At 38.6% G+C, this 19,594-nt stretch overlaps 1 protein-coding gene across 1 annotated transcript in view; it reads right to left on the bottom strand.

Moving 5' to 3' along the window:
* Positions 1 to 19,594, bottom strand: part of Spef2 (sperm flagellar 2) — a 150,109-nt gene that overhangs the window by 47,113 nt on the left and 83,402 nt on the right. Inside the window, exons 19-23 of the mRNA XM_075975903.1 lie at positions 12,643 to 12,791; positions 11,488 to 11,615; positions 11,269 to 11,407; positions 6,524 to 6,661; positions 97 to 248 (exon numbers count right to left, since the gene is read on the bottom strand). Of these exons, the coding sequence (XP_075832018.1) occupies positions 97 to 248; positions 6,524 to 6,661; positions 11,269 to 11,407; positions 11,488 to 11,615; positions 12,643 to 12,791 (706 nt within the window). The remainder of the gene's footprint in view (positions 1 to 96; positions 249 to 6,523; positions 6,662 to 11,268; positions 11,408 to 11,487; positions 11,616 to 12,642; positions 12,792 to 19,594) is intronic.

The following is a 19,594-nucleotide window of genomic DNA, read 5'->3' as shown; positions in this document are numbered from 1 at the left end:
TTGGTGTTTCCCTTAATAGGAGCAGGATTTATAATTTAAAAACCACAATTCTGTATGTTCAAAGTAATTACAGTGTAAAACAATGTTCTGCCTTACCTAAGTTGGTTTTCTGAAATGTCTCTACTATCGACCTGAATCAATGGGATCCGAGTAAATTTCTTACTGTCTTCTAATGGGATTTTGGATTCCATTGCTCTGTAATAATCTTGGAGGAGTCTTTTGGTGTCTTGGAAACGGTTCACTTCTGCCTTTAATACAGAAAGTAGATATCAATACCCAACTAAGAACACATCTGTATGTTTTTCTGTGATATGTATGCATAGTGTAAATAAAAATTTTAAAACATGTTGGTTGAAAGTAATTCACTAGAAATGAAGAAAGAGCCTTGCTTATTTCTGTCACTAAAGTTTTCATAATTATTTAAGAAAGCAAATGACTTCGTATTCTCTCTACTGAGGGTGATACCATTTAACCAGATGGCAGTTATATAGCTTTTGATGGTTACTACTAGAAATTCTTCAATCAATCACCGAAGTGGGCTTCTTTGTCCTAGCAGTAATTCAGTTGCCTTGGGTGCCATAGACGCTGTAAGGACAAGAACAGAATAAAACCAACACTAGGTTCTTTCCCTCTGGCACGACACAAACTGTTTGTGGAAACAAGACAAACAAGAGCACAAAGTGGGACAATAATTCTCTCAGTACAGTTTCTTGTCTGGCTTAATGTGAACAGGATAGACATAACTCACAGCTTCTCTAGACCTCTCTGCTTGACTCCTCTGCTGGAGTTGCTGGGAGAGACCTTGAAGGAAGTGGAGCAATCCAGATGGGTTGGTTGTGAAACAATTAGTAATTGTGCACATGTGCGATCCCCCTGCTGGTGCAGGCTTGCCCTCGTGGCGCACATGCACTGGGCATGTGTGCTCTGAGGCCCTAAACAGGTTTAAAGCTACAAATGTAGATCCTGGAAATTCAACTGATTCTCTCCCTTTTAAATCATATGGTATGTATGCTCTTCCCTTTGGTGACGTATGTATTACCCCCAGACTTTTCTTTGTTGGTGGGGTTGTGTAAGCAAGTATCTGAAGCCATAAGTTATGAGCCTTTTATGCAAAGGTAATAAATAATATCTAGTTGATTGAAGAGAGGGTTTTTTTTTCTTGCTCTCTCATTTTTTAAAAGAACAAAAGCAATCTGCCCCATCCTACCCATCCCCACCCTTGCTGAGTGTAGCTTAAGGGCACGAATAAAGGGGTTCCCTATCACTTGGGGGGTGCTCTTTTCTAAAGAGAAACAGAAGGAGCAGTGAATCTGGGGAAAAGGGAGGTAGTGAGAGGGAATAGAGGGGGGTAATGTGAGGAGGGGAGGCTGCAGTCTGGATTTTTGTATGAGAGAAGAATAAGCTATCCAGAAATAGATTTGCAGTACCATACTCACAGTTGACAATGAAGGGATGCTGACATTTGCATAGTAGTGTGTAATAAAAAATAAACAGCGCAATAAGGTTGTTTTATAGAGAAAATGATTAGACAGATTGTTTCCAGTTTTTACAGCATTAAACTCTTCTAGCTAAAGGACCCAAACAACAGAAAATTCATCTCCTTACTTTGAGTCTATATTATAAAATAAAATTAACATTTATATATTATTTTAAATTATAGGATGCTTCACATTTGAGCACAGTGCTTTGAAATGGCCAGGAAACCTATGGTTTTTTTTAAATCATTGAGTTAAAATATCCATACACAGAAGAATCCCATAGTTTAAAGAAAATTATTGGTGTCATGTTTCAGTTTGGTAAAACTTCAGGGAAAATTGTTTGACTAAACTATATTCGTGGAAACTCACACAATATCATGCTTATAATGAATAAGATACAAATATGTACTTACTAGGTACATACTGAGTATTGACAGTTAATTTTGAAAAAATGAAGAACAGTGTGGGGGAGTGGTTACAAAAAGCAATTAGCCATTGAATCAGTAAACTATAGTTTGGGGCAAATAGAGTAAGAAACCTGGAAAGTATTTCTTCTTTAGCCTAGAGCAGTGAACTCTTCTTTAATCACTGGGTTTGGGAGAACATAATTTACAGAGTAGGATTTGAAACTGTACTGGGATCTTTCCACAAGACTTACATTATTACAGTAATTGTTTCGTATAAAATATTGACTCATTTTTAAGGGGAACAACTTGATTCAAATATAAGCAAATCTGAATAGGATACGACATCATATTCAGAATTTTCCTCTAAGAAAACTAATGGTACCCATTGCCATTGTTCTTGAGTTCTCAGTAGTCCTCATTGTCCGCTATGTTCAGCGAGTCCGGTTTTAACCCAGGCCTTTTCAGACCCAGGCCAGCTGGCCTTGGTGAGTTCCCGATAGAACATCCCCATTGTCTCAGTGTGTGGGTGCACCCCTCGCGGTCCTGAGTTCCTTGCTCGTGCTCTCTCTCCTTCTGCTCCTGATTTGGACCTTGAGATTTCTGTTCAGTGCTCCAATGTGGGTCTCTGTCTCCTTTCCTCGCCTGATGAAGGTTTTACTGGCTTTGTGGGAGCCTAGGCAGTTTGGATGCTCACCTTACTAGACCTGGATGGAGGTGGGTGGTCCTTGGACTTCCCACAGGGCAGGGAACCCTGATTGCTCTTTGGGCTGACGAGGGAGGGGGACTCGATTGGGGGAGGGGGAGGGAAATGGGAGGCGGGGGCGGGGAAGAGACAGAAATCTTAAATGAATGAATGAATGAATGAAAACTAATGGTGATTCTTCTCACATTTATAACGAGTAGATAACCCTCTGCTCTGTGACTTCTTTGTCGCTGGAGTTTCAGGCTTTGCTTTTCCTTTTGTGTGGCACTCTGCGTTGAATCTAGCACCTCCAGCATTCTAAACAAGTACTTTTACCTCATGGTTGGCCCATGTCCCCAGTCTTCTGATTTATTTATTTTTTGAGACGGGATATTATTACATTTTTGAGACTAACCACAAACTCCCAATTGCCTGTAGGCGCTGATCTTGTCCTCCTCCTCCCTCAGCCTCTTGGGTAGGTGTGACTTACAGGTTTGTGGAGCCAGCGGCAGCTTAGCAATGCTTTTCTAAACTTTACTGTGTGGACAGTTTGTTACAAAGGCTGTGCATGGATATCTTGTTGGAATGAATGAGCAAAAACTTTCCAAGGTCAATCTGGTTTAGAAATTCAACCTTAATGCACCAAAATGATTTCTTTACCCATGGAGCATCTTAGTTTCTATCTATGTCAACAGACTTGTCAATCTCCAAGGGTCGGGGTGGGGTAGATAGGTTGCTTTATGGAGCACTTTCCAAAGTCACTTATGTAATTACACCATTTTCTGCATCAGTTTGGAAGACAATTTTCCAAGGAACCCATTTTGGGAAGCAATTATCTAGCTGTTTGTGGTGAGCCAGAACATGCAACTGAAGGTTTTCTCCAGACTTGTTACTTTTTGTCCTTGACAAACATTAAGGCTCCTGATTTTGAGTTTCTTGGACAATATACGAGCTGCCTCAACTGTCTAGTATTTGATGGGTAGTCCCATCATCATGTCTTGCTCCGTGTGCTGAGATGAAAGCTACTTTTGAGCATGTCCCCTTTTGGGTTTTACAGTGTGTAAAAGCAGTGATCTACCTGTGAAGCCAAACAACTTGGCAATGTTGTTGACATAGCAGTGTTCCAGAAGGGGTGCTGACTCTGCAGCCATGGTCAGTCACAATTCCTGCTCCTTCTTTCACCTACTGGATGCAACAAGTGGGCAGCAGCTCCCCGCCAGCTTGCTTCAGTTTCCTTATCTACGAACTGAGGATGACTGCAGAAGCTCCAGCACCATGCTGCTGTGATCGTTCGCTAGAGTTCTGCTGAAAATTTCTGGCAGTTGTGCCCAGCCTGTATTCTGTTGTTCTGTTTTATTTTGTCTGATGTGGGCAATGGCTCAATGTCTCAGGATAAGAACCTCAGATCTATAGATTAATGAACTGTTAGAGTCTTACCTATTCCACAGGAGTCATTTATGGCTCCGACTCATGAGAGTGACTCATGAGAGTCTGCTGTGCCTTCACTTTTGGATCATAGTTACTTTTTCCAGAAGTGTTTGGTAAAGCCTGTTTATAATATTGTCTCTCTGCTTGTTCAGACTGATTCCCCAAGTTTCTGCTCAGATGAGTTTAGGCTAGTTGGGTACTTTACTTAATCCTTTATGTAAACTATGCATGAGGGAGCTAAGTGTACTTCTTAATACGCTTAATAATATGCTTAACAATGTCTCAGCATTGTCCTCTGGGTGGCAACTCTTTTAAATCTATCTTATCTTCATAATCCAGCGTTATAATATGCCTTCATAGTTCTTCTTGTTCTGATATCCTGATTTCTTTAAACCTCCCACTTAGAGATAATAGTTCTTCATTCATAGGGGATACACTTCAAATCCTTTATTTAATACCTGACTAATGCCTTTGTTTCTATGGATTCATATCTATTTGAGAAAGTCGGAATCAAATACATTGAGGATTAATAATAGAATATGATAACAACTACTATAATAAAAGTGATATGAACATAGATTCTCTTAAAGAATCTGTTGTGCTATATTTTATTTTTTGGTATCAATATAAGATGACTACAGTGACCATGTCACAAAAACAAATATGAAGTGAATCTTTTGGCATCGTGTCAGCATTAGACTCCAATATAAGAGCTGCTTGAGCAAAAAACTTTTGAAGACATAGTAGAAGAACTGATAACCTGGATAGCAAATAATAAAGATAGAGAAGATACAGTGTTGATGCAATTAAAAAGGGAAATTTTTCATTCCAAGTCAGATGAAAAAGGATAAATTGGTACAAAATGGAACATCAAAAGATTTACCTCATTATGGCTGACACAAAGCACCGTTTTGAGCTACAGAATATGAGAGACAATTTATTCTTAGCCAGGTGAGAGTGGATAGTGAGGGTACACCATGGATTTAAGTTGCTATCAATCATGTTTCAGTGTGGAAGAAGTTTCAGAAGATCTAAGACAGTTAAAAATCAATTCATCAATCAAACTGATGAGAACATCAGTAGGTGAGTTGTATTTTAACAGAAAAGCAAAACAACATCCCCCCCCTCCACACCTGTGGTCAAGTAAATGTAATTGAAACCACAGAAAGGGAAATAGTGAGGTGGGGCTGCTATAATTCCTGAGGCTTCCTGTTAGTCAGGTTTCTGTTGACTTTTCAGACATGCCTTTGGAGCAGGGATTGTCCCTTTGAGTACTGGAACTACCAGAGTGGATGGGTCATTGTTGGAAAAAGATTTGCTGAACTCCTACTTTATCGAAGTTGTAGATATAAGTGGAGATATTTTATCATCTCTGAAAGTACCTTCTAAGTTAATCAGTTATAGATGAGAAGTAGTCCTCGTTCATTCTCCCTCCTAACTCTCCTTCTGTCAACAAAAATTAAGCATAACTTGACCAAGATAGACTTGATAGTCCCCCAAGCAGGAATAATTTTAGTCAGGCTTCTCCCACATTCTCAGCCCCTGGCCTCCATCAGTACTATAGGAAACTAGTCCATTATAAACCCCTTTCTCTGTGTTTTTGAAATATACATTTTAAGACAGGCCTTTTTTTTAAAAAAAAAAATCAGTTTTGTACCCTAGGAATGCCTTCCCTCAAGATCTGAAAACTGTGCCTGAAATACAGTTCTTTCTCAAGGAAGATAGCATTTCAAGGCTCCTATATGAGAGAAGGAAAGTAACTTCTGTGGATGTTTTCAGTTGTAAATGTATCTTCTATAATGAATATAGGAGGAAGTTCAGTTAACAAACACAAAAGGGGCTGGAGATGTGGCTCAGGATTAGGAGAGTGTACCACTCTTTCAGAGGGCAATCGTTCCCAGCATTTACATCAGGTGGCTCACAATTACCAAAACCCTCACTCTGTGGGATCCAAAGATTTCTTCCTGTCTACACAGGCAATGCGGTGGTGTCCAAAGCCACCCTCACAGATATACATATAATTTAAAGCTTAGACATTGTAAAAACAAAGACACCGGATCTCACGCATCATCCTGCCTCTACCCTTGATCCCTCAAAACCTATCTATAGGCACTTTGTTTTGAGGAATTTGTCAACTAAAGGCTGGTGTGCACTTTTTCTCATAGTCACAACAGTGGTTCCCATGGTTGCAACATATCCCTGAAATTACGACAGGGCAGCTTTCTTGGGCCACTCTTAAGTGGGAGTCTGATCAACTGAACATCCCAGTACCAGACAGAGTCCCTGCAATCTCGCCGAACATGCATAGGGAAGCAGAAATGGCGAGTAGCTGCTAGCGATGCACTGTCTGCGTGGTTGCTTGGCTGGGAGAAAAACAATGTTGTTAGCTAATATTCTTGGTGAGCCAGAATGCATTACAATCATACAGCACAGGGTGTTAGAAGCAACATTGCCATTCCTGAAGGAGTTGTTCCACGAGGAATACGGCTGATGAGGGAGTCTGTGTCACTGAGTCTGGCTGCTCCTACCTGCATCAGGGAAAAGAAGTGATTCATTATTATTCCGACAGAGTCCTGGAGCCAGCTTTCGTTAATGATATCAACCCTCTCCTGCTCTGCCTCCTCCTTCCTGGCATCGCAGATGTCCCATAGGCGGTCTCGTAGATCCTGAGTGGAAAGAGAAATAACATGAGTGTGCTTGAAAGTCGTATCTTGTGCAGCTTCAGTGCCCTGCATCTGAGATCTTTGTTTCCAGAGATGTACCTAAAGGAGTCATGTCTAACATGTTCCTGTGTTACATTCACTTATTCAGATGGCATTCACATCTCTTTTTATCTTGGATCATATGCCCACAGTTATTCATATATCCATTCCTATCACACTAACATCATGGGTAACTATTTGTGTATTAGCTTTTTGTTAATAAACTTGTATGATTGAAAACCACTTCATGTGAGTTTTAAAAACCTGTGTATTGTTGATAGAAAAAAAATGCATGGTTGCATTTGAACCAAGGCCATTAGTTTGCTAACTATCAGAGATAGGGGATTATTTACCAGAAAAATGTTTGTGTTTAATGGGATACTCAACAATTCAACAGCATATCAGACTAAGGACAAGAAAAAAGCATGTGAGTAGAACAGTATATAGCATGCTATTTATACATGGTAATTGACCTATAGTATAGGCATTCAATGATATTTCATTTGTTTTATAATTTATATCTAGGTATACAAAAATTATGATGTTAAAATTATAGTGGTTTTGTGTACTGTGTTCTTCTTAATCATGTTGTTGACATATTTGCATTACCCTTTAATGCCTGGGAACATTAGGTAGCTTATTACCTTTTTTTTTTTTTTTTGTGAGCGGACACTGGGAATAGGGAAAGCATTTTCCTTGGGTGAGTTAACAGTGAAGCTAGGATGTGAATCTTTGGGCTCCAGTAATGTGCACCACTATGTTATGCATCAGAATTGACACTATATAAAAGAAGAATTCAAGATAGAAAGTGCTTTAGAGGCTGTAGTGTTTGTTATATCGTTTCTAGGCAGATACACCTTATCATTCTGTCTTCATATGTCCAATAGTACTTCCTTGGAGAAACAGTTTAATAGGGAGTTTGGATGCTTGGACATATACATCACTGCTGCCACCTAAATGCTAATCTCTTTGCTGTATTTTTCACTGATAACAGGTGATAGATACTGCTGAGTACCTAGAATCATCAATGGGTGAATGACAATAACTAGTGCTCACTCAGTACTTAGAAATGACTGTCACTGCATTATACAATCAGTGTGTCAAAACCTGATGCAAGGAAGGGGGACAGAAACATCTTAGAGCAGTTTTAAAGTTTCATGTTTTTCAAGATCATCTATGTATGAAATACCAAATATGGAAGGATAGAGCTCGTTTTTCAACCAACGTTAACTATAGCACTTTCCAAAAATGGATGTGAAGCTGTGTGTGGTGGCGCACACCTCAGGAGGCAGAGGAAGGCAGATTTGAATTTGAGGCTAGCCTGCTCATTCACTTGAGAAGTGGAATGAAACCTTCCTGTGACTCCTCTGCAGTCTGAAAGATTCTGTTGGGATATATAAGCTGTAGAAGAACGTGAGATTGAGAAGGAACAAGGCAATAAAAAAAGGAAGCCAAAACAAACAAACAAACAAAAAACAAAAACAAAAATAGAGTCAGGAAATTCTAAAAGAAGGCTCATTAAGATTCTGAAAGTAAACAAGCCAGGAGCTTCAGGAAGTCCCTCACACTAAGGTGTCCCAGAGCTCCCCCTGTAACAATACAGGCTATTTGCTCTGCTGTTAAATGCCTATCATAAAACAGTAGAACACTACTGCTGAAGATAACCACCTTCGTAAATCATGGGACCTAGAGAGATTAAGTTCTTATTGACCAGGAAGAATTCTTCTTTCAAGCTAGCTCTTGTAGTGCTAAAATATGCTATGCAGATGGTTGGAGGAAAAAGATGCCATCAATAACTTTATCCAGCCATGAACTCTATGAGCTACATTAACACTTGGTGTGGAAAGAAATGCATATGATATAATAGTGTAACAAATATTATGAGGTGACCAACTGCTTTTTGATTGGAATTAAAGCCCATACTACAGGAGAAACACACGCCTGGTACTGTAAGTCTGGCCAAGAATACCACAGTTAGGGAGTCCGAGGTCACAGGGGTGAACTTACTACTATCATTTTACTTAATGGACATAGTATCAAACAACTAAATTCATGTCTTTCTACCCATAGATTTGTGCAGTTCTCAGGTCTCATTAAAAAAAATCTCTTGTGCAATGGCTAGTGGCTAGCATAGAAACTTAAAAATAGACAAAGTACAGAGAATGAGTGACTTTGGGGGTACTCCACCACAAATGCACCATCTATATCACAGCCCCATCCAATGGCTTAGGGACTATGCAGTAGAGGTTGTGGAGAAAACTCTAAGAGGCAGAGGTCATGTCTGGACATGACAGAACTTCTGTACTCAAAAACCCACAGCAGTTGTAGTAGGCTATGCAATCCCTGCACAAAACTAAGCCAATCAAAATGTAGTGGGGGTTCGTGAGCTTCTACCCCAACCTGAGTGTCTATGGACAGTTGATGGCTTCTGCAAGAAGGAGAGTCTGTTTTCTTTAGGGGTGTGCCTTTTGATCGTTTGCCCATGCTCCTGTGATGGCCCATACCCTGAAGCATCAGACAGTACAAATTGAACTTAATAATAAAAGCAGATAAGTTAGGAAAGTTAGGGTAGAAGGGCTGAATCTTGATGCAGCTAATGAGAGGAGTTGAGGCAAATATGGTTAAAATATATTGTATAGGGGATCAGGGAAGCACATATCTTAATTAAGGGAGCCATCTTAGGGTTGGCAAGAGACTTGGACCTAGAGGGGTTTCCAGGTGCCCAAGGCGAGGTCCCCAGTTAGTTCCTGGGGCAGCTGAGGATAGGGAACCTGAAATGATCCTATCCTATAGCCATACTGATGAATATTTTGCATACCACCATAGAACCTTCACCTGGCGATGGATGGAGATAGAGACAGAGACCCACACTGGAGCACTGGACTGAGCTCCCAAAGTCCCAATGAGGAACAGAAGGAGGGAGAACATGAGCAAAGAAGTCGGGACCATGAGGGGTGCACCCACCCACTGAGACAGTGGAGCTGATCTACTGGGAGCTCACCAAGGCCAGCTGGACTGTGACTGAAAAAGCATGGGATAAAACCGGACTCTCTGAATAAGGTGAACAATGAGGGCTGCTGAGAAGCCAAGGACAATGGCACTGGGTTTTGATCCTACTTCATGTTCTGGCTGTATGGGAGCTTAGCCAGTTTGGATGTTCTCCTTCCTAGACCAGGATGGAGGGGGGAGGACTTTGGACTTTCCACAGGGCAGGGAACCCTGACTGCTCTTCAGACTGGAGAGGAAGGGGGAGAGGAGTCGGGGGAGGGGGAGAGGAGAGGGGGGAGGGGGAGAGGAGTGGGAGGCTGGGAGGAGGCGGAAATTTTTTTTCTCAATAAAAAAAAATTAAAAAAAAAGAAAAATTGCTGTCGAATAAATTTTGAAATGACTAAAACCTAAAAAAATATATATATTGTATGAAATTCTCAATGAATAATACACATTTTTAAGAGAAGTCCTTGAAACTGTCCAGATATATTGGACTACTTTACCTCAAGCTTCTATAAACACTAAGGACTATTGAAAGCCACTCCCAACTTGGAACAGGCAGATTAGCCAGGCTGCCTAAAGGAGGCTCAGACAAGTCAAACTGCCTAGAAGAGGCAGAGAGTGGTTGAGCCACCTGCAAGAGAACTCTCCTACCTATCAAGCTACTTGCAAAATTATGCAGTGAGCTCCAGGTTCCCAGGTTTTGTAAATCATCACCTATGCTATGTAAGGTTTCAATCCAACAACCTTTGGGTCATTTATCCTCCTGTAAGTAACCCCTTACCAATACTCCTTTAATCAACCACAGTAAACTCATTAGTTTACCAAGCTGTATTATGGTGGCATCTTTACTTCTGTTGTGGATTCCCTATCTAGATATATTTCCTGAGGAATAGTGTCACACAACAAGATCATAATAATATTTGACTCTTAGTAAAAAACACATAAGAGAGTTTCAAAGTATCCTTCTGATGATATAAGGGAAAGGTGTCAATTTACATATGGATGATGAAGGCTATGAAAATGATGGGGCTTCTTGTATACCAGAAGCCATTCCCTAAAACATCAAGGTAATAAACTAGACTCAGGAACTCTCTTGCATACACAAAATTCCACCTGCCTTCCAACTTTTAAGTACAGCACTTGATGGAGATATAAATATTTGTACACTATGTCACCAGATCTCAAAAGATCTAGTCAAAAAGGCAAGTATGGTTGCCCTAGTTCTCTTTCTTGGTATTAGGCTATGTAACTGAATTCAGGATGGGCATGTAATCCCATGAGGTATGACCACAGGTAGGTGGACCAACAGAAATGAAGAGCATCTACAAAGCAGGTGCCAGGAACGCTCCTGCACTGCTGATGTCAGCTCCTCTTCTAAGAAGGGCGCCATGCGTGTATCCTGAACCCCAAAGGAAGAACAGCCAGTCCTTTGTGAAGTTACTAATGACTGGATCAGAGTTCAAATCTTTCTATTTCTGAGGCTTCCATCCCTGAAGACAGAAATGGGATGAAGTGGGGGTGTACAGATGAGGAAGTGAGAATGAGATGTCCCTGGCACAGAAGGTCACAGCAGTCCTTACGTTCACTCGTTGGTGTAGTTCAGCTTTGGTTTCCTCATCCTCCCACAGGTCTTCGGGAACAGAGTTGAAATCAGCCTGCCACTGAGTTACAAAATCTTGCTTGTGATCTGGACGCCTGAGAAATTCCTGGAAATTGGTTCTGTAAGTAAGGAAGAGAATGAGATTTATCTTTGTACTACCTAATCATGACAAAATTCTGACCTTGAGGACTTTACTCACCTAGTATCATATAAATAAGAAAGGATAGTGTGTTGGTTGTCTCTAAGATATCGAAGTACTGTTTTGATGTGGTTTATGTAGGACTTCTCTATTAGTTCCCAGTAAGGTAGTAAAAATGAAGGTAGTTCCTGTTCAACAGTAAAGCATTGAAATCAGTGCTTAAAAATGAAAAATCCTGTGTCTAGCTGAGTCAAAAGAACACTAACCATCAAGATCAAGTACTTTGCTAAGTTATCCTCAGATCTTCTGAGGCTCTGCCTTAGCATCCTGAACTCAGGTGTTATAATACTGGCAACGTAAATTACGTTGTCTGTGCTTTATTCTAGAATACCTGCCCCACGGAGGCAGGAATTTTCTTGATCAGCACTCTACTGTCTTTCTCTGTATATCACATGGTATACTGGGCCTGGAAAGTCCTCAAAAATTATTGAATGAATGAAAGTATTGATTTATTACATTCTGTCTCATCTTTGTGTGATGTATTAATGATAGACTTGTGAACAAGGTTCCAGTTTCTTTCACTGAGATTCATCTGCTTCCCACAAGAGTTCATCCCAAGGTTTATGTATGTGAGCTTGTATCTGTCTCAGTATTAACGACATTTATTTTAGTTTTTGTCCTATACAGTGTTATTTCTCTTGAGCGATCCCAAGGTATAAGATTTGGGTATTTTTCTTCATCACTCCCCACCCAATACCCAATAATGACTATATTTTGTTCCCCCAAACACCTGTTCTGTTTCTGTCACAAATTCAGAACATTTTGATAATGGATGTGGGGTCTCTCTCCCTGTTTCTCTGTGTGTATTTAAAGTAGCTTCTTCTGGACTGGGTGATACCCATTGCATATGAGTATGCATACATACGTATATAGAAACAAACATACATGCATGCATATATTATTGTGCCATTTAAATGTTTAATCTTTAAATATTTCCAAATTTACCCATACTACTAGTTAATCATTTCTTTACCACTTTGGTAATGGAGCTGGAATCTAGGGTTTTCTGCACTCATCAACTCCAGGCTCCTCTCAGTGTTTTGATAAATTTATACACAACCCTGACTCCAGAAGGATTGTTAGATATTGTAAATATGACAAATTTGATATACATAGGATAAATTATCCTATCATTTTGATGAGAAGGTGCCATACCTCAGGTATAGGCTCTGTCACATAGACCCATTCTTCCGATCCTGGCTTAGGTGGTGGTGGGGCTGTTGGTGTGGGCGATGTTTCTGCAGAGCCAGCAGGTGACTTCTTTACTGGTATTTTGCCTCCTGGTGTTTTCCCTTTAGGAGAAACTTAGACATGCACATTAAGTCATTCCAGTACATGTAGGTGAATGGGATAGCTTTCTGAGGATGACGAAGTCTATGATTGTTATGAGATTCAGGCCACTCACTGACTACTCTTTTAGCTTCTTTAGGCAGTTTTTCCAGCTCAAAGACATAGAACAAATTCCTCATTGGCCATGGTCCCTGCATTAACGTATATACTACTTCTCATGATTTGCTTCCCTAGTTAAAGGAATCCAATATCTGGAATCTGTCTGGCTATTGTAACTTTCAGTATTTTAATTTCAGCCATGTCTTGCTTCTCTAATTCATGTGTAACTTTTGTAAAATTTAGACTTTACCACAAAGTGTGTTTAATTTCCTGTTGTAATAACTGGCAATTGAGTTCTTCATACCAAATGAAAGAAAGAGTGACTAGGAAATAAATGGTGTGTGTGTGTGTCCCTTGGGACCCAGAGCAGAAGTTAGAGAAGGATCATATGTAAGGGTTATCCTGAGAAGGCAAGGCCACAGATGAGACAGATGAAGGAAGAGGCCACTGATGCCCCCAAACCTTTTCATATTTCTGTAGGTTGAAAGGATTTCTGGGGGAAAAACAGGTATTTCTTGCTACAACCAGGCTTTAAATTTAAGCCTCGAAAATCAAGAAGAAAGGAAAAGAGGTACTGAAGGAGGAGAAATGGAAGCAAAATATGAGACTAAGGGAATGGAGGAGGAGAAGGGGGGAGGAAGTAGTCAGTGTTCTAATTTAGGATCTGAACAGGAAATATATTTCTCTTTCCCAAATGCAGAGGGCAGTGCAGATGAGTTACTTGGTATCCCTATGTTATGAGCACAGGCACACAGTGAAAGGATCAATATTTGTTTTCTTTAGAAGATCACTCTGGCTAAATGCCACCTGCCTTCAGATTAATTGTTGAAAATTGTGCATGTAGTTGAATATGATGTTGAATATAAATGGGGAGCACTTTCTTTGAAATATATTATTTTAATTAGTATAATTTAGTGATGTTCTTTAGATTATTTTAATTTTATGCTAATTAAAAGCCATGGTTTATAAGTAGAGAAGTATTATCAATTATGAGTTTTGGGTAGTTCAGGTGATTTTTCCCTATATAATTATACCAACATCCTTTAGTCATTCATAAACCTACAGACTAGCTAAAAATATTCATAATAATTTGATGTATTTTTTGTATGATTCTTAACCATTCATTCTGAGCTGTGATAGAGTTCTATCTTTTTTAACCTATTCCAAAAGGAAAGCTGTGTAATTATAAATTGAGGACTAGAAAATGCTTTTACCCCTTATTTTAAAAAATATTTTGACCATTTAGTGAAAATTAGGAGAGACAGAATTATTTTTTTGGTTAATATGCTTTGAGACCATATTAAATAGATCTAATATTTATCAATAAAAATGCTGAGAAGAGAATGGGAAACAAGTGTGCCTACACCTCAATGAGTGAAAAGTTAAATCTAACGAGGAACACCATTTGGTGTCTTTAGGTTCCACAGTGACATCAAGTCTTTGCTATGGCCATTCCTCATGGGTAAAGGGTTTGGGGGAAAAACTCCTGTTTAGTACACCATACACATCAATTTTAGGAAAGTTTGTTTAATAATGATAACTTGATAGGGCCAGGCAGATATCCATTAAGCCAAGATGATTATAAATAAAAACAATCACAGAGAAAATTTCAATATTCAGGCAGGGTGAAAAGTAAAGGCTTTGGCAAAGATGAAATGACAGATTAATAAAAGTACAAATAGCGGTGAGTTAGGAAAGAGCTAAACAATTAAAAGTCAGAAGTTTAAAGCAAACTTTAAAACAAGAATGAAAAGCAGTAATTGTAGGATATCAATAAACTGCTTTGATGGATGAGAAGAGAACATTAAAAAGATCTAAACATCTTCTAATTAAATTATTTCTCAGGGGTAGGAGAGAATTGGCAGGGGGCATTTGTTGGGAGGAGATAAACATAGAAAGTCTAATTTATATATTTTGAATCAAGATGTTATCATCATCCTCATCCTCATCATCATTTGTTACTTTTCAATCCTAAAATGTTCCCATGGCAACCTGGCTTAATTAGTATCTTTACAAGTTGAAACCAAAGAAGTGGTTAACAGTGATTATTTTCATATTTCTTAAGTTTAACCATGTTTGGCTAACAGATACATAGTATTTATGGCTGCCTGGGCTGCTCAGCACAGCTGCCAAAGTTGAGATGCCAGTCTGCTCAAATGAGATGAGCGTTTTAGTGGAGTGATGGAGCAGACTGAAGCAACACACCCAGACTGAGGTTCCCAGTCGTAGGTGAAGACTGAGAGACTTAGCACCCACCAGCACTGTACTGAGAAGGAACTCCAGCCAAGTCGTGCAGGAATTTGATCTCTGTTCAAATTATTAGGGTTTGTATTGTTCCTCATCAGACAGTTAGATATATATATATAACTATAAACCAAAACAAACCTGATCGTTTGGAATAATTTATGAAACCCACCTCTAGTATAATTGTGCTTAGAACCTGGTAACTGATCAAATCCCTGTACATCTACACTAAAATCCCAACACATAACACATATTATAAGAATGTTATGGCCGGGCGGTGGTGGCGCACGCCTTTAATCCCAGAATTTGGGAGGCAGAGGCAGGCGGATCTCTGGGAGTTCGAGGCCAGCCTGGTCTATAAGAGCTAGTTCCAGGACAGGAACCAAAAAGCTACGGAGAAACCCTGTCTCGAAAAATAAAAAAAAAAGAATGTTATGTCCATGTGTGAAAGTTTCAGACGATATATAAGGTGTTTAAAAATAAATATTTTAAGATCGTCATAAGATTTGAACATTTAAGAGTTCAAGAGGAAAATGGTAAAGACTGATCCAATACTCCGAGAATAAGAATAAGGCAATGATGTTACCAGGAAGAAATAATGAGTTTGAAGTAAGAAGAAAAGAAATGGTGTCATGGCTTGTGAGAGAGGCATTGCATGTAACTGTGATGCAATGGCCTGTAAGAGTAAAAATTTGTGTCCAGTGTCAATGCTATTAATTTCAAATATTAAGAAGTAAAATAGTGTAACTTCCTATATGAAATAAATATTGTTTCATTTGTTGTTGTTTTTTTTCAAGATAGGGTTTTTCTGTGTAACACTTCTGTCCTGTGAAGTAAACATTACTGAAAACACCAAAATTATAGATTTTATACACCGTTATACAAGGACTTCTAAATCTGATTTAAAGTTTACCTTTAAAATTATTCCATTTGTTTAACGTTTGAGTATTTAGTCTGCATGTATGTGAGTGCAGGACATTTTTGTGGAGGTCAGAAAAGGACATCAGAGCCCCGGAACCTAGAGTTACAGATGATTGTGACCCTTTATGAGGAAGCTGGGAACAGAAGCTGGGTCCTCTGTGAGAGGAACAATCTCACTAAGCCCTAAAATTCACCTTTTAAGATACCATTTAACGTCACAAACTAGAAAACCAAAAGCAAAAAACCAAATCTAAAATCCTTTAATTAAACTGAGCTGGGGGATGCATATATTTTCCTGTTGAACTTGCAAGGTTGCTTATGGCTTGTTTGGTGTCTATGTTTCCAATTAAGGGCACTCTTAGAGTTTATATACAATTATATCTAACTTGTGATTTGGAGTGAAATATGTCTATGTGAACCTAATATCTTTTTCTGATGGGCATATAATAATACTTCATTTGAGTTTAGGTTTTTTTTTTTTTTTTTGGTTTTTCAAGACAGGGTTTCTCTGTGGTTTTGGAGCCTGTCCTGGAACTAGCTCTTGTAGACCAGGCTGGTCTCGAATTGAGTTTAGTTTTATAACAGTTAAAAAAACAAGAGATAAGTAATATAAAATGGGAAATTGCTTTGTTGGTAAACAATGAAGAGTTAAATATAGATTAGAGTTATAATTTCAATTAAAGATGTATCTCAGTGTCGATTTACTAACTGCCTCTTGTTACATAAGGCTACAGTATGACATAATCATGATGAGATTTTCTTTGACTGTTATGTTATAAAAAATATTCATGTCAGCATAAATATCCACACATATAACTAATATGTGTGTCCATGCATCACAATTAAGAGATTATTTAAATATAATTGTGATACAATGGTCTGTGAGACAAAATAGTCTCAGTATCAATGGTATTAATTTACATTATTAAGAACCACACACACACACACACACGCACACACACACACACACATATATATATATATATAAAATCAGGACTGTTAAAGACTGTATCTGCGGGCTAGAGAGATGGCTCAGAGGTTAAGAACATTGCCTGCTCTTCCAAAGGTCCTGAGTTCAATTCCCAGCAACCACATGGTGGCTCTCAACCATCTGTAATGAGGTCTGGTGCCCTCTTCTGGCTTGCAGGCATACAAACAGACAGAATATTATATACATAATAAATAAATAAAATATTAAAAAAAGACTATCTACATATGTAGTACTGAGATATGTATTCAGATGAGCATAATATTTAGAACATTTTGTGATTATTAGCCACTTTGTGACTAAAGATACATTGGCAATTTATGATGGATAGTAAAAACACATCTCAAGACAATAATATTGAGAATGTACTCTGAAAGACATCAAAAGTACATATTCATTGCATCTCAATCTTTAATTAATTATTTGCTGTACCAACAGCAGAAATCTAACTAACATGCTTTAGAGCCTGTATGTTTTCTATTAACTATTTATTATGTACTTAAAAAATAATATTCAGTTTATTTATAACAAATAGATAAAAGAAAACAAAATAATGCAACTTAAAACATAAGATCAAAACCAGAAGAATACGAAGGCAGCCATTGCAGTCCCAGCCCTTGTACAAGTTTTGAGATTCAGGTGGTACTGTGGCTCAAGATAAGATAACAGGAAACAAACAAACAAACAAAACCCCACTCATTGATGTGGGATTATCCTATGTTTGCTGTGAATATGTTTTATTACCATTGGTTAAAAAAGAATCTGCTTCAGTCTATGACAGGGCAGAATAAAGCCAGGCATGAAATCTGAACAGAGATATATAGAGAGAGTAGGCAGAGTCAGAGAGATGCAATGTAGCTGCTGAAGGAGAAAGATGCCAGGATGCTGGGAACTTAGTGGTAGGCCACAGCCTTGTAGTAATACACAGATTAACAGAAATGTGTTCATTTAAGATATAAGAGTTAGCCAAGAATATGCCTAAGCTATTGGCCAAGCAGTCTTGTAATTAATATAGTTTTTGTGTGATTATTCAGGACCGGGTGGCCAGGAAATGAATGAGCAGTCTCTGACTACAACTCATTTTATAACTACTCACTCAAGAGAAGGCAACTTTTCATGCTCCTTGATTCAAATGATTTTTTTTTTTTGCTTAGAGTCTCACATAGGAGCTATTTGGTGAGAATATGTCATACTTACATTGCAGAAAACGTAATAGCTTGTCATTAATGGTACAGTTAAAGTTTTACCTCCACTCCTATTCTATTGTGTTTGAAGGAAAGATGTTGAGTTTGTACCAAAGTGCTTGTTAGTGAATACAATTTACTGAGAGGCCAAAGAAGGTACAGCAGTACCTTTCGGGGAGCAAAGCTTAGTGCCTAGACAACACCCGTAATATCTACGATGAACGGATACTCCACCTATAGGCAATCATTTCAGTATCTCTTGAAAGTACCACTTTTCTCAGCATAGCCTTGGGTGAGCACTAGGCTGCACATAGTCTGAGGCTGATTTCTTTGGAATGCCCCAGGAAGTAGTCTCAGGATGCACTGCTCTTCCTTGTGGCTGTTTTCACTGAGATACCTCAAAAGTTAGGAGCACCCGGAACAATACCTAGCTTTATTGGTGCTACTTTTCCTTTGAACGCAGTCTCACCTTTCTTTCCTTTCACTTCATGTTGAGAGTCTTGCTTACCATGCTGGGGTTCTAAACAAAATTCAACACAAAAATATCATTGGTGACTTACTTGAATAGCCCAGGCTTCTCAATCTCTAAGCAATTAACTATATTTGTGAACTGCCTCAAATGAATCATTTTTCCCCTGTGATTTGAAATCAATCTGAAGACAGACTCTACATTTTCTCTTATTGAGCGAAAATGCCAATTATATTCTATGTTGTCATGCTAAGAGGTTTAATCTTAGCTTTAATATTGATATTTAGTGATGGGCTTTCTCATAATCGATAATGGGATTGTGGAGGGGGGTAAGGTAAATCGCAAGCCCATTTGAAGCACAAATTTATTTAAATTTAATGACACAAAATGACCTACATTCAATAAGCCTAGGTTCCCCCAATGCAAGATGACTCAGCAAGTAAAGGTGTTGCCCCCTGATAATGCAAGCTTGATAATCTGAGCTCAACACAGAATCCCCAGAAGGGCAGAGAGAGAGAGAAAGAACTGACTCCAGGGTTCACATCTTGTATACCATGCATATGCATGAAACATAATACAGTAATAAATAACAATAAAATGTAAAAAATATGAAAACCAGTTCATTAATAAAAATGAAACACTTTGAGGAAGATTTCAATAACTCCATTATTTTGATATGACATATCTTTAATCTCCTGTTGGACATGTAATCTATTACCTAGTGACTTATGTATTTCCAATATTACTGACTCTAATTTATACTGCAAAGAATAACTTGGGCATATTTATCTTACATTCCCTAGAACCTACTTAAAGTTTATTGGGAAACTGGGAAATGGACTATATGGAGGTCAGTACTACGTCTCTCAAATGGTAGATGATGATTTAGTCCTTAAAAAAAAACAAACTCAC

This window comes from Microtus pennsylvanicus, chromosome 6 (genome assembly GCF_037038515.1).
Source record: "Microtus pennsylvanicus isolate mMicPen1 chromosome 6, mMicPen1.hap1, whole genome shotgun sequence".
NCBI lineage: Eukaryota > Metazoa > Chordata > Mammalia > Rodentia > Cricetidae > Microtus > Microtus pennsylvanicus.
This window is presented reverse-complemented; position numbering and strand designations above follow the sequence as displayed.